Source organism: Penicillium riverlandense (genome assembly GCF_028828495.1).
Source record: "Penicillium riverlandense strain IBT 135883 chromosome Unknown utg000008l_segment0_segment0, whole genome shotgun sequence".
NCBI lineage: Eukaryota > Fungi > Ascomycota > Eurotiomycetes > Eurotiales > Aspergillaceae > Penicillium > Penicillium riverlandense.
This window is the reverse complement of record NW_026643199.1, coordinates 156384-171838: the sequence shown is the minus strand read 5'-3', so window position 1 is coordinate 171838 and position 15455 is coordinate 156384. Positions and strand designations below refer to the sequence as shown.

At 53.1% G+C, this 15455-nt stretch overlaps 4 protein-coding genes across 4 annotated transcripts; 2 read left to right on the top strand and 2 right to left on the bottom strand.

Annotated features, from left to right (window-relative positions):
* Window positions 1-197: 197 nt before the first annotated feature.
* On the bottom strand, window positions 198-2365 carry N7474_009059 (DUF2457 domain-containing protein; the record flags this gene model as incomplete). The annotated part of the gene is made up of 2 exons (XM_057200469.1): window positions 198-673; window positions 730-2365. 2 exons carry the CDS (start codon window positions 2363-2365, stop codon window positions 198-200), a joined length of 2112 nt encoding a protein of 703 aa, XP_057048456.1.
* A 5391-nt stretch (window positions 2366-7756) lies between these two features.
* Window positions 7757-10838, bottom strand: sha1 (putative calmodulin-binding protein Sha1; the record flags this gene model as incomplete). Its single annotated transcript, XM_057200468.1, has 2 exons — window positions 7757-8097; window positions 8150-10838. 2 exons carry the CDS (start codon window positions 10836-10838, stop codon window positions 7757-7759), a joined length of 3030 nt encoding a protein of 1009 aa, XP_057048455.1.
* A 954-nt stretch (window positions 10839-11792) lies between these two features.
* N7474_009057 (vezatin family protein) lies at window positions 11793-13799 on the top strand (the record flags this gene model as incomplete). The annotated part of the gene is made up of 3 exons (XM_057200467.1): window positions 11793-12095; window positions 12154-13087; window positions 13138-13799. The coding sequence occupies 3 exons, from the start codon at window positions 11793-11795 to the stop codon at window positions 13797-13799; spliced, it is 1899 nt and encodes a 632-aa protein (XP_057048454.1).
* Window positions 13800-13961: 162 nt separating this feature from the next.
* Window positions 13962-15161, top strand: N7474_009056 (proliferating cell nuclear antigen; the record flags this gene model as incomplete). Its single annotated transcript, XM_057200466.1, has 6 exons — window positions 13962-14061; window positions 14100-14123; window positions 14196-14236; window positions 14309-14738; window positions 14797-15083; window positions 15144-15161. 6 exons carry the CDS (start codon window positions 13962-13964, stop codon window positions 15159-15161), a joined length of 900 nt encoding a protein of 299 aa, XP_057048453.1.
* Between the last annotated feature and the right edge of the window lie 294 nt (window positions 15162-15455).

The following is a 15455-nucleotide window of genomic DNA, read 5'->3' as shown; positions in this document are numbered from 1 at the left end:
GGGGTATATGCTCCGGAACCCATGCAGCAAATAGGAAATGCAAAAGAAAGAGCGAGAGAGATCCGCCAGGATTAATAAGAAAAAAGGAAAAAGGGCCATCAGGTTAAGTATGTAAAGCGAATGGCGTCCGGTCACAGACCGAACTAATAAAAAAAATATGTACAGGGTAGAATAGGGGTGGGTAGGGTAGGAATGCCTTAAACAGATAGGACGAGCTGGGTGTCTTGACCGACACCGTAAGCCCTGCACCTCTCAGCAACTTCGAGGCCAAGCTCCTTCATCCGTTCGGCTCCATGGCCGGGGGTCGGCCGCCGCTCCATCTGCTCTTTGGCAGCTTTGCGGCAATGTTGGCGCCAGAATTTTTCTTTGCGCTTCTGACGCTTCTTCTCGAGGCCCTCGACAATGTCGACGGGGCCGCGCATGTGCAACTCCCGGGTGCGAGAGCGCTCACGTTCGGGAGATTCGGTCCAGGGCGGATTGCCCTGCCGCGACTTCTCCAACCCAGTGAAGAACGGGTTAGGAGTCCGTGGCAACGACTTGGTGCGCACCAAAGGAGGCCGCTGCACCAGATGGCTGATGTTGAGACCGTCGGGTGACTGGGCGAGAGGAATATCCTCGGCCCACTTGCTGGTATCGGGAGAAGGAGACTTGGTCCTCAGACGGGGGGAGGGGACTTGAGGCGTTTGGGAGATGACCGGCCGGCACGACGAGGCGGCGGGGACACCATACGCTTGGGCGAATGCCGCGGAGATGGCTTACGAGCCGATCCCTCTGCTCGGCCGCGACTCGAGTCCTCACGGCGCATAACAACCTCCTCGAGGTCGTCATTCGACCAGTCCTCCTCATCCTCCTCATCCTCCGGATCACTCGTGGGGAAGCTGGGGTCGATATCTTGGGGAATGAGGATGTGCTTCGACATACGCCGTTGCTCCAAGCAAGACTTGTAGGCAACTTCGAGAGGGCGATCCTCGTCAAGAGTTCCACAAACGAAATCAGTGCTGTCTGGCAGGTTGGGGGTGGCCGGGCGCATCTTCGAGACCTTGGCAGGGCGAGCAGAAGCAATGCGCTGCACGGGAGACGGGAGCCATTTTTGGTGATCATCGGTCATCGAGCCCCAAGAGGTGTTCGAGGCACGACGTTCAATGGGCGGAGAAAGGATGTCCAAAGCAGGGGAGGGAGGATCCGCAGTCGGGCGCGACAGAGCCCAGAATTCGTACTCGTCGTCGTCGCTCTCGTCTGAATCCGCAAAGCCGGCTTCGTTGTCGGACTCGTTGCCGTCATCCGAAGAAAAGTCATGGATGGTGGAGTCATCATCGGCAGCATCCTCGACATCTTCGTCTTCCTCCTCAGCCTCCTCTTCAGCTTCTTCGCCGAGCCGTCGAATGGCCATCTCCTTCTTCATGCAGTCGTTCAAGGTGATCTTTTGAGAGTATTCAGCCGCCTTGTTCACCCACTCATCGTCCTCCTCAACCGAGCTGGCGAATTCGTGAAATCGAGTAGCTTCGGATTCCTCGAACTTGCCTAGACCACTGGTGGGGACACCCTTGGGCGTCGGGATCTCGGTCGCCTTCTCTGTTGAGGGTGCGTCATTTCGGTCTGGCGAGGGCTTGCGACCGACGGGTGCTGGGGAACCACGGCAGCGCGTGCGGAACGCAGCCTTCCGTGTGGCTGCAGGCGAGCGGTCTCGCAATTTAGCCAAGTCTCGTCCGGGGCACACGAAGGTGAGGGCAGTCCGCCGCTTGAGCGGCTCAGGAGCCACGTCCTTCTTTTCTTCCGGTTGAGGTGCCGGGGTTGGCGGTTCTTGTTCGGTCTTGCGGCCACAAGCGAAGCTAATGCATCGCTTGCGCCCGAGGTTGGCTTCCACGGTGTTTTCGTTGGTGTCGACTACCTTCACCTTGGGCGCAAGCTCCTTGTGGCCCAGAATTGGGCCTGGCTTGCCCATCATTTGTGGAGGTAGAGGCGGGCTGGGAGTGTTGGACGAAGACGGGCTCGTCAAGCCACCATCGCTGGTCAGCTCTGCCGTGGAGATGCCGCTGATGTTGCTGTGCGGATAGGAGCGGTACATGTATGTCGAGTCTTGGAGGGAGGGAGGATGCTGGTCGGTAGGAGACATCTCGGGGCTGCTCTTGAGGGCACGGGTGAGGAGCGATTCCTTCCGATCGGGAATGGGTGGACGAGTGTAGATGACATCTTCGGGGTGCATGGTGGTCGCATGATGGATACGGTGATCTGGCGGTTCATCCACGTCGTCGGCCAGGTCGGCATCGTCGTGCGTCGGCCGGGTGGACGGGTTGCTGGGCGAGAGAATCATCTTCAAGAGATTGTGGAATGATGAAAACGGACGGTCGCCACGGGACTGGGCCATTCTGTTCTCTCATACCACAAAAGAATTCGGGAGGAGTCAAAGAAGATCCAAAGGTTGTGAAGCAATGTTCAAGTCGATGACGGTTGTAGTTCTTGCGCTTTCTCAATATCGATCACGGAGGCCGATCAACCCGGAGGGCGGAACAGACTGTGTCCCGGATAGGACTGCCGTCATGATATAAAACGCATGATTGACTAGGATGTGGAATCGAGGGACGATTGGACAGGAGATTCGCCAAGAACAACCAGGTTGTGCAAGAATGGCAGCTCTAGGATGATCGAGCGCCGAGGAAATGTCGGATACCTCCCAAGACTTTTGATATGGTCTGTGCTGGGGAGGCGCAGTGGTCGATAAGAGCTCGCAAGAATGCGAAGACTCGAAGTATGGAGATAGGGGGGAGTGGAGAGTGGAGAGTGTTTGAGAGGAAGAGAGAGATGGGAAGAGGTCGAGAATAAGAAGGGAAGGAAGAATTCAGGCACGATTTGGGGGGGGAAGGGAAAGGAAGGAAGTCATTAGTGTAAGTGGGATGCGAGTGATGATACTTACGCCGTCGTTACGGGAAAGCGGCAGGTCGTTTTGGGCCTAGCGCCGTAATGAAATTTTTTCCCTTTCTTCTGTTGTTCCATTTTTGCCACGCTGCCTGACTCAGCAGCTCCGATGCATGCGGCGACGGAGATTTCTTCTCCTTTCGCACGCTAGGTGGTTTCTCTTTGGATTTCTACAGTCAGTGTTAGGGAATCAAAATCATTCACAAAGAGTGACCAGAGTACTAATATGGATCCATGTATTACTGTTTCATAAGTGGACCGGGTGATTTAGGTTGGAGTCCTGAAAAATACTCATGAAACCCCAGCAGTATGAGGCATTTTGTCGCCGACTAAACCGGATCAGGGTCGTTTCTCGAGAGACCATCACTTCCACCGGCGGTGCCAGCGCAAAAATAAATACGGTCCACTCCTAACTCTCTGACGGATAATGTACTGTGGGTTCTCGCTTGTCTATTCTGTTTGGGCATTTCCCATCTTCTTGCCTTCCAGCGTCTCTGTCGGGGGCGAACCCTAAGCCACAACTACGGTTGTGGATGGCAGCGTCACTACAGTCCGGTGCCTGTGTGCCTGGTCCGGTCAGCCTTGGTCAAGCCCTAACCAATTCCAAATCCGGGATTAATCCATCGTGTCTATGTATAACCGCCGCGCTCTGCGCGCTGTGTCTTGGCGCGGAAATCAATAATTGGACAGCTTGGTCCCCTTCCCTTGCTCCCCTGTGACGTATTTTTACACCCGGAGTTGTTCTCCCTCGCCCGCCACTGCGATCGGCTGCCGTCACACTCACAGTACAGTAGTACAGTAGTATCAAACCTTCATTGGGCCATCCTGACCGGTTCTTGGCCCTGCCTCTTCCCGGCCGATCGTTGTCATGCCCACCATCGCGTGGACATGGCAAGTCCGCTCCGATCGGCAGGACGCTCGTGCAACGAGATGGAGCACGGCCGCCACGTTTGTGAGACGAGCGGTCAGCCACCGTAGTCATCGCGAGCCCGTCCCGCGTGTGTTACAGATTCAGCACTTCTTTTCAGATTTAGTGGGCGGCGGGCAGTACCTACCTACTCCCCCGACCTGAAACCGAGCAAAACAGGCCCAGCGTTAATGAATAATACACCAAGCTTCTGCGAGTCCCAAGGAGATCCCCCACAGCAGCGACTATATGTACAGATGTCCGAAACCGGCATAGCCCCTGTTAGCTGTCACGAACCGGTCAGCGTTCGAAGAAGAGGGAGCTTGTTGCCAACGGGACTGACCGTTGTCGGCTCGAGGGTACAACCAATGGCAGTGGCTCGAAAAGGTTGGGATTGTGGAAAGGTTCCTAACTGATCCGACCGGAGAAGGTCTCCATCCGCTACTCGAATAAAGTGTGAACTGTGCTGGTTGGGGGGTCACAGACCAAAGGATGGCACGGGCAGAGACGGGGCGCACCAGCGAGAGCTAGCGGCGACCGATAAGCGGCCGATTTTGGGAGCAATTAGATTAGAGTATTATTCACAACAGGATGGACGTGCATTACTTAGTTAGGGGGCAGAGGATTAGTATGTATGAGGCATTTTCGGTCCCGGAGCGATGCAACTGTCGCCAGATGGAGTTTAACCGGGATGTCAACGTTTAGGGTTGTTTTGAAGGTTGCGGTTGGTGCGCTTAGACAATAATTCCTACTCGACTGCTAGTTACATAGTAGCTAGGACTGCCCAGCATGGAGGAATGATCCGATAGGGGTGCTGTAGGTGGTCAGTACTTCCTCTCTTTGCTCTCCTCTTGCCCTAACTGAGTGTCCTTGTCAGACATGATTTCAAAATCACCTCCCAAGAAACAAACACAATGGCCAAGACATTGAAAGATTCAAGACCTTGAATCCACCATCAATACAACTATTGCAATGGCCAGCCTTGGCCACACCCCCTACGCAGTCAGACGGCGTACAGCCCAAGATTCCAGCGATCGAATCGAATCACCTCCACTTCTCCAGTCTGGGCAGAGCAGATCATGATCTAACCGGCAGCGCAGCGCAGACAAACCCACCCCTTTCCGCCGTGCTTGGCAAGCAGCGATTAATAGTTCCAACCGCTAAGCAGGCTGGGCATTGCCCGACTTTCAGAATGCGCCCCGTGCGACCTTGAGCAGCAGACGGACTGGCAACAGCACTGCCAAGCGCGGCAGGAAGATCAGGGGGCATACATACATATCAGGGAGGCAGTAGTGATTCCACCCCTTGTTGATGGATACTTCTTGGCTTCAGCCATCAACAATGGGCCAGTACCCGACGCCAGAGCTGGTGTGAAAGGGGGAGAGGCTGTTCTCGGCGCCAAGAGGACCCTACATTGCCGCAACTTACGGCACATCGTCCATGCATCTTGCACGGTTAGTTTGTCGATGAGGCAGTGCAGAAGGGATATCGAAACTGCGTTGCCAAGGGCGATCGGGTTCGCCCAGACTCAGGAGACCCTCTCTGCTATTTGTGGCTATTTCGGTCTATTGGTGTTGATTGTTGATCGATGCCCCCTGGGCGTTGCACCGAGTGATAGGACTGTTCTCTCAAGCCGTTTCCCCAGCTTGTACCATACTGGATTGTCTCGGATCGGCCATCCGGCCAAGAGCCAAGACATACTGTTTGTACCTCTCGATCCAGTCCCATCGACGATCCGAGTACTACAAGACAATATCCAGGGGAAGCCAGACATAATTCTTTCGTACAGAGAAGCAAACGCGTAAACAAACCGCGACAGCATGTCTTGGCATATGACATCTCAGTAGGTCAGTAGGGTCTCTCTCTCCTGTGTAATTTATGATTCTTCAGGCCTAAGCGTAGTATCACACCGAACTTCATAACCAGTTCTTCTCAACCACGTTCTATACTGTGTAGTGTAGTTAACTAGCGCAAATGGAAGATAGCAAATAGCAAATTTACCCTCGATCATTGGCAACGTGACGAGCACCGATCGACGCGATCGCCCGAGCGCACTTCAGATGTGCCAGGCAGAGATGTTGGTTGGGTGAGCGATCGGGGTCATCGGGCCTGCCGCGTGAACATTAGTCACTCTCTTCCAATGAGTAAGGGTGTTTAGAAGACTCGGGACATACTTTTGAACTAACGGTACTTGCTGCGCACTCCTATGGTCAGGTATTTATCAGTCTTTCATACCCGAACTGTCCAGAAAATTCGGCAATGACCGGAGGTCACATCAGCTCCAAAAAGATAATCTAGCTGAGATACCCTTCGGTGCACACCGAATCAGATCTGCCATGCATGCAGCATGACTATTACTAGACCTGTCTATACACAGTACAGTAAGGTATGGGGCGATCACCGCGGGTTGGGGCCGGATTCAAACATCCTACGTCTGCGACAGCATTCAGCGCACTATGTTCGCCTCAAACATTTCTATTTAGAGATATGACGGAAGCTGACACCCCCACAGAGGCTCTATTACCACAGCCCATGGAACAGAATGGGGGCTGGTATTATTGAGATGATGTCAAGCTAATGAAGATGGATGGGGCTGAAACACAGCCTCTGAGGCACTCCATGGTCGTCATATTAAATGACCGATACATAGCCAGGAGGCAACATCCCCCCAGCTTACCTTATTTGCTTCCCCATTCTACCATCCTTGTAATGTAATATGACGAGCACTGGGTTCCATCCATATCCACCCACAGTGCCACTGATCAGTTGGATATAGTTGGAATGGTGGCTGTCACTTTAGGCCAAGGAGTGACTCGGTTGTGTCTTACTTTCGCAGTCTTTCAACAGTACACTGTGGCCGAGGCTACACGCTATTAGAAACTGATAGGATCTCACAGATGCAGGTGCAATTACAAGTACAGAGGCTGACATCCCAAGGTTTATACAGATACAAAAGGCCGACCAGCGGTCAGAGAACACATACATCTCCTCAACATAAACTACTATGTAAGATAATATCCAGGGATCTCCCGGATACACCCCGGCATAAGACAAGTGATGTCAGCGCAGCACCCGAGAGCCGACCCCGAGCGGCTGCGCTCGAACCTACCCCCCCCTATATAGCAGGCTGACCTGTGTTGTTAGATACGGTATGAATAACAAAAGCACAGACAGCAACAAGTTAATGACCTCGGTTTTTCTCGGTACTTTCTAACTGGTGTATTCGTCGGGATTATGCGCGCTAACTACCGGCGCTCTCCGAAACTGGGGTGGGCATACGTCAGATCTTGCATAGGGCTCGAGGTAGGGTAGCCCCGGGTTTCAGGGATCTCTTTTCCTGGGCGGTTGGCTGGCTGTGGGTGTCTACTAAATGCGGTGGAAGGGCAGGGCTTCCATGACGCGTTCCTCGCGTGCGGGGATTGAATTCGTGCTATACATTACACACCGAATGGATGGCGACTGCGATGAGATAGGTGGTTGAGGTATTTTTGGTCCTGTAGTTGGAGAGATGATGACATTACCTGCATGATTTTGAATGTGCTTCGTAAGTCGTTAAATATCGGGCTCATAGCTTGATGTTGCTATTGGGAACTAATATGTTGCTTGCTCACAGGTATGCGTGTTCAGTTCTTTCGGACTCACTAACTCTACAGTGGAGTATGAAGCAAAGTATGTGATACTTAAGGGTTATCATGTACATTGTCAAATGAAGGTAATCTGTACACAACGAATGTAGAATCAACAGGATAATGAACCATACACCGTATCCCATGCTGTCAAATGCTGGATGGCGCCAAAGTTCAGTAGGAAAAAAAAAAGGAAATAAGTTTATGAATGAATGTCCCAACTCCTGTCGTAACCTTCGAGGACCGGCCATACTTCTCGTCGTCAACCCTGCAGAATAACCACCTCTTAAGACTGACTGCCAAAGTATACTTAGCGATTGAACCTTCGCGCAGACTGGCTGTATCTTGCGCGCCGCTGCTGTTTCCGAGCTTTGGTCTTTCTCCACCACTCGACAATCACTTCCTTAGCCCACAAGATCTTATCTCGTGTCTGAACAACGGCAGCACACTGGGTAGCGAGACTCTTCGCGACCGCACGCCGATGGGCGTCTCGCTCCTTTGAAACTGCCCGCCAGGCGCGCTGCAGCGTGGTGGCTGCTCGTGAGCGTCTCGAGGCGGCAAGCAGTCGCGAACAAAGGAATGCGAGAGCGGCCAGAGTGGAGTCAGCGTCCAGAATACGTGAGGATGCCAAAGTCGGGGAGACAAGGAATGCTATTTCATTGTTAGTGTCTATCTGTCAATTGCTCAGAACTGAAAGGCTTACCAAACTGTGAGCTGCATCCCAGGTGTTCAAGTCGTGCCTCCAACGAACAGCAAGAGGCTTTTTGGCCTGCAATGAACGGCTCGTACTCGTCTACAATGCTCGCATAGACCCGTCCATCGGCGAAACTGGTTGTCATATTGTCGATTTGAAGACCCTTTAGAGCCGCCAAGATGGATGCCCACTGTTGGAGCAGTTGCGCATGCTCGCCGCCATCCATACCTCCACCATAAAACCAATGCTCGTCCTTGATCTGCGCGTACCCAAGTTCAGAGATTGCCTTGCGCTTCAGTCGCTCAATCTCCTTGCTCATATCGTCCAAATTCATCAGACCTTCAAGGCCCCATCTGCTAACAAGAGCCCAGAGGAGTGCAATGGTCTTCTCACGGTAGCCATCCACGATGTCCTCCGCACGGATATCGCCAATAATTGCGTTGGAACCCTTCAGGGAGCTCAAGGCTCCCAAAGCAATTTGCACATTAAAAATCTTGGCTGCACGACTTGCACATGACACCTTCAAATGCTTGGAGAGCGGAAGGTCTGCGTCTTCGCCAATGAGTGAAAGAACGTCTCCGGTGCATAAAGAGATTTCGGTTTGATCCCCAGAATTGGACAAAAAGAACAGGACCTCGACAATTCTCGTCAGGCGCACACCGTCTCTAAAATCGATCGCAATGTTGTCGATTTGGTAGCTGTACTCTTGTAGCTGGTGCTGCTTGTAGGTCAAATGGCAGTCCAGGTGGCCTAAGGGTTTTATGATATCCCCACACGATGGGAGTAGCAGACGAGCCAAAGCTTGGAGTATGTCGGCCGAAGATTTGAACGGAGATGAGGCGACAAAAAGCTGGCGAGGCACAGCACTTGCGGGAGATTGTCTGGTCTTGTCCAAAAGAGCAACAAGCATGATGCACCGAAGCATAGTGCGGCGATACGCCTTGGCAGATGCTTCTGCAGGAGTGTCTCTCTTCTCTGTGGACTGAACCATGTCATCATTTCGCAACAAAAACGTGTCCAGAAAGCCCTCCGCCTTCCTGACCATGGCTTTCTTGCGTCCAGTTGTGTTCTCTTGAGCGTTCTCGGCGACAGACCCAAATGAGATCCGTTCATTCGAAACTCTCCGTCCAACAACAGTCTCTGCTGCAGCCACCAATGCATGAATATCATACGTCTGGATCCAAAGGTCCAAGAACTTTCGTCGGATTCCAACATCTTTCTTGAGCCGGGTGTATTGGGTAAGAATATCTCGTGGGATGCTCAGTGCCCCACACGAAAGAGAGGCTTGGATCCGCTTGTAGAGATGAGTGAAGTGATCTGTGTGGTAAAATTCGAGCAATTCGAGGCGAAGGGTATCTGCGTCCACGGCATTTATGCTGGTGGCCGTGCACTCAAACAACGCGTTGACCAGCTGCGTTATCACAACCTCCTGGTGGGAGAGCCAGTCATCGTCATATAGAGATGGCCGGGAGATATTTTCCTTGAGCAATGGGTATTCTTGGTTTAGTTTCTTCAGCTTGGGGTTGGAGGGTACACTCCTCATGCTAGAAGAAGATCGGCTTGCAGAGAGACCAGCCCGGACAGCAGTTCGCCCATTGACAGAAGATGCTTTTTCCTTTGGTTTCTTTGGCATCGCGGCAGCATCCTTCTCTTGACCGACAGAATATGTTGGGATTTTCACATTGTTCTGTCGTTCACTGAGGACCGATCGCTTTTCCTGCGCTCGGTTCATCTTTTTGGCTGAAGATTGCTCGAACTTGGGGCTTGCAGACGGGCGTGAGGTGTTTCGGCGAGCTGGTTTCCGTTCTGGTGCAATGCTAGTTCGGCTGGGCATCACTGGCCGGGCAGAATCAACGGGGATTTTGTCTTTTACTTCAACAAGTGTTCCCGGGGGAATGTTTTCCTTGCCGCTATTCTTGCCGGCAACGTCGACTCGAAGTGCAGTCTCTTGGGCAATCTTCTGGCTTGGCTGAAGTGGAGCTCTGCGTGCAGACACTGCCAGCGATTTTCTAGCCTGCCGTTTTGCAATCTGCGCCTCCAGGATGTTGATCTGGGTTGTTTCTTCGGGTATTTGGGATGCTGCGGACTGCGGCTGCTTTTTCATTGGGCTGAACAGGCCCATGAAAACACTGGCGACGGTCGTGTCGTCCGGCGGGATATACACAGTATCGCGACGCACATCCCGTTTGAGATCATTGACGCGACCCTTCTTCTCGGATCCTTGGTTGTTAAGCCGCACCGGAGGCAGGTTTTCCTGGTTACTCTTCGGCCCCACTCGCTTCGACTTGGGCTGCGTTTCTGGTTCTTGTCTTGCGACTCGAGATGGCGGGCTGGGGGCAAAGTTGACTTTCGGCCGGAATCTCTGGGCCGGTTGGGCCAACAGAGATGACTTGCGATTTGGAGGTTGTTGTGTCAATCCGTTCGGTCGTCGGCGCTTCTCCGCGGGGCCCGTTGGCTTCTCGGTTTCTTCGTGAATTTGGAAAGCTGATCCGGCTCGACAGGCTCGTCGGGGCCGGGTGCCCGTCAATATCGGCGCGCGTACTTCGGTGGTGAACTCAATTTCTCCCGTCTGTTCAAATGCCGGGTCATCTCCCAACAGGCTGTCGAAAGTGTCGCTTCCACTGTTGCGGTCACCGAATCTCAAGGACCTCGCCCTCGATGGACACGGGGTGACGGCTTCGTTAAGAATGCCTGACATGATGCGGTACCATCAAGTCTGGGTACTGCGAGCTAGTGGCGCATACGTGTTGACGAGTATGAAATGTAGCTCGAGGATGATGTTGTAGTACAGCAGTAGTAGGTGGATCAAGAAGAGCGGTGAAGTTGAGGGATGTTGGGTAGCAAGATGAGGCGATCCAAACACAGAAAGAGCAAGGCGGATTCAACGAGAACGGCAATGACACATCCGCAGCTTCTTTAGTTAACTAACGGCGCGAGCGTGTCGTCGACCGGGGAAGGCGTGTTCCAGATTGTTGACATGGTCCCGGTTGTCCCAGGCAACCAGGATTATGTAATCTAATATTCTCACGTGACTCTTTGCGATGAAGACGATCTGCTCAATAAAAATAATGTAAGACTTAAAACATAATTCTGCTGATGCTCGAGTGAATAATCATGTTTTCTGAGCTCCCTTGTCTCTTGTTTTGGAGTGTCTTCCTGTATATATTTAACAGTAAACATGGTGGTGTCTCACCCTGACTTGCGAACGCGATATATATTTCCAGGTTTGTATATTATTGGACACTGTGCAGCCAAAGTCAACAATATGGTACATCCGCAGCCGGAAAACGATACCCTGAGAGTGAAATAGACATAATGGACGTCATTCATGCTGAACCCTGAATCATACTTGTAGGGCTATGGTGGAGGAAGTCACGAGACCAAATCTCCTGTCCCCGGATGAATGCCTCAAACGTGGCTCTTGCACTCCTCATTCCGACCACTGACACCTGCCTGGCTTGCCGTCTCCCATTTTTGCTCGCCCGACTCCCTTAGACCCTGTGCGACATGGGCGCATGATCGCCATATCGTGGCCCGCCCCCTCCTCCCCCTGTCTCCTCCCTTCCGCTAGTCAGTTATCGCCCGTTCGACCAAGACCCACTGACAATTCCTCTGTCTTCGACCTACTCCGCGCATGGAATGATACCGGGCCATGGAATCTCTTGTGTATGAGAATTCACCGTTGGCCGATTACCTCGAAGGTATGTCACCCACCACACAAGTGTCGCATGCAACCCCCTCACCGGTGCCTATTCCAGGGGAGGGCGAGAGCAACGAAAGCTGGCTCGTGGAGGAATCACGCAGCGAACATGACCCGAATGACACGGCTTCCAATTTCGCCCCTCGAGGCGCTTCGAAGTTCCAGGAGCGCGTCCGGAACAAGCTGCCGAAACCTCTAGACCTCAGCAGATCAAGGGAGGGAGTCGTTATTGGCAAGCTGTACAATGCATGCTCGGTATGGTTGTTGGTTGCAATTCCCCTAGAAATTTTGACTGATGGACTCGTCATTCCAGTCTGCCTTAAATGCCCAAATCGGGCGAAGCGACAACGAGCGATTCCTCGAACAGTTCGGCTACGTGATCGTCGCGTCGCAGTTGCTGAACGAGCACAGCGCACCCTCTTACACATCTGCCACAGACGTGGTGTCGACTTCACAATCCGCTGACCTCCCATCCCTCTCCACGACGTTTGGAATCCAAGGCGCCATTGTCACGGCCGCGGCGTCTTTCTCAATCGCATGGCTATTACACTGGAGTCGTTCCCGGTCTGGAGCCGGTCATAGCCCGAAACGAGTGATAGTCCTTCTCATCCTCGTCCCCATGGTGGGCGCCTTATTCTATGCCTTTGCCAAACGGCAGTGGCTCAAGTATCTACGACACCAGGCTGTTCAGGCAGCTGGGGCTTTCGTTGGCAACGCACAGGGATTTGACTCTGCTTCATCTGCCTCGGTGGTATTTATACAGGAAGTCGAGCTGGTCTCGCGGGGCTATCGGATCAGCACTCCTTTACCACCCATCAGCCGACTCGAAGACCAGACGCAGACACGGAGGTGCCTGAGATTACGCAGGGCGGTCTCGGAGTGTTTCTTTTCGATGTTGGAGCGATACATTCGGTCACAGAACATCCTGCGGCCACTCACCGATGAAGGCAATCTCGCGAAGTATTACGATATTTATGACATTGGGTTAGAGGAGCTCGAAGCAATCGAAGCGACAGTGTCGCACCGAACATCAGACGACCAGTACTCGTTGCGTTCCTTGCGGAATCTTTTCGGGAAACTATATAGCGTGAGAAAGAGCGTTTTGTGCTGTCTACTGGCGCTGAGCGCCGATGGAGGCGGCTCCGATATTGCCAGATGGAGTACTGCCGTGGAGGAAATGCGAGATCTTGCCACGGTGACCGGAGCGAGCATGCTAAAAATGACAAGCATTCTAAATGAAGAGGACCGTAAGTATTTTTGAATTGGTTCGATGAGCACAAGCTAATTTTCCAAACAGGGGATGCCATTCCTCCGTCTCCCTTGCCCATGGCCTCTCCAAGCAAGGACAACCTTCGTGCGCAGTTCCGAAGGCTCAACTCCTTGTCACAGGGAGTACGAGCCCTGCATGCCAAGATGCACATTATCAGCGAGGAGTCCAATGCCAATATCGAACGGACCGACACTCCTACCGATTTCGAGGCAACTCTCCTTGCACAGTACGAATCAATCGGCAGTGACATTCGGACCCTGCTCCAGGAATGGGAAGCAGGCAAAATTGCTATGCTGCACAGCGCCGAGCGGCATAGCGCTGGAGATCGATCGCGACCACCGAGTGCGATGGTTTCGCCCTTGTCCCCCACTTCGAGCCTTGGAGGCACCACCGCCGTCGAAGGCAGCCCGACTGACGCGCTCAAAGCACTGAACGGGGAAGGCCGACCAGACTTGACGCATGCTTTCGACGATGAGGAGATCTTTGAAGCTGTTGTGCTGCCATCGTCTCGAAACAAGAGGGCCTCTTTGACGCGAGACGAGCGGCTGGCGCGTGTTCGCGAAGATCGGGCGAGGCAGGCCGCTGCTCGTGAGAAGGTGGATGCGAACACGAACATGCTCAAGGAGCTGGAGATGGTCATACAGCAGCGGCCGCGGAACGACCTCTCGAAAAGAGTGACGAGCATTTAATGGCCACCATTCAAACCGCTACCTTTGGAACTCGACTTGATACCCCATGTATAGCAGGAAGCAGTGTATATATTCGTCTTCCATGAAATAATGAACCTTGAGTAATGATGTGGATACCGCCCGTAGAATGCCTCAGGCACCACTCTAGCCCCAAGGGGCATAATGAAGACGCGTGACTCGCGCGTTCAGTCGCCCACTAAACTAACTTCCACACGCGATTCTTCTGCCTCCCACATCTCATTCATTCAATCCCTCCTGCCTCGTCATCACCTTGCTACTCTCCCACACACACAACCTTAGTTCTCTCCCACACACCTGTCAATAGTATGTTATTACATCATCTCCATTGACCCTGTCCGCCCCTCCATCGAGCTAGCTAACGAACGACCCCTCTAGTGTTGGAAGCACGGCTGGAGCAGGCAAGCCTTCTGAAGCGTGTATGTATACCAGGATGATCCCATTCTTCCCACATCCGCTGAACAGGCGACTGATTGAGCCCTTTTTGCCAGGTCGTCGACGCGGTCAAGGATCTTGTGCAGGACTGCAACTTCGACTGCAATGACTCGGGCATTGCCCTCCAGGCGATGGATAACTCTCACGTGGCGCTGGTGTCCATGCTGCTGCGTGCTGAGGGCTTCTCTCCTTACCGCTGCGACCGCAACATCGCGTTGGGTATCAACCTGACCTCGCTGACCAAGGTCCTGCGGGCCGCCCAGAATGAAGACATCCTGACCCTCAAGGCCGAGGACTCGCCCGACGCGGTCAACCTGATGTTCGAGAGTGCTGAGACCGACCGGCTAAGCGAATATGATATCAAGCTCATGGATATCGACCAGGAGCACCTGGCCATCCCCGAGACCGAATATGCGGCTACCGTGGAGATGCCCGCGATGGAGTTCCAGCGCATCTGCAGAGATCTGAACGCGCTGTCAGAGTCAGGTAGGGCACATCCCTCAGATTGGGACCATGACGCGCAAGGCTAATCAGCGGATCGCAGTTGTCATCGAGGCCAGCAAGGAGGGTGTCAAGTTCTCGTGCACGGGTGATATTGGTAACGGCGCCGTCACCATCCGCCAGCACACCAATGTCGACAAGCCCGAGCAGAACGTCACCATCTCCCTCTCCGAACCCGTCGCCCTGACTTTCTCCCTCAAGTACCTCGTCAACTTCTGCAAGGCTTCCAACCTGTCCAACTCGGTAAAGCTGCACCTATCCCAGGAGGTGCCACTGCTCGTCGAGTACAGTCTGGGCAGCGGCCACCTGCGGTTCTACCTGGCTCCGAAGGTTTGTTTTGTTCCTTTCTTTCCGAGATTTGCCCTGTGCTAACGTGCTTGTTCCCCGCAGATCGGAGACGAGGAGTAAGAAGCTGGCTTGGTTACATCAAACTTATTATGCAAAAGGGGAAAACTACCCTGATTACCACGGAGAGAATGTGACGGAAGCAACGAATTTTTTGTCTCAGTCTGCTTCGAGAACAGAAGGGGTTTTACTACAATGATTACTTTCCGTTAAGATTTCCCGCGGTCGGATTCTGGACCATTCACGTCGAGTGTTTACTTCTCGCTATTTCGTGCCATTATGCGCAGCATATAGTAGTAGTAGTAGTAGATATTGTTCGACAAAGATTCTTTGTTCTCGATAAACCTGGACTATCTA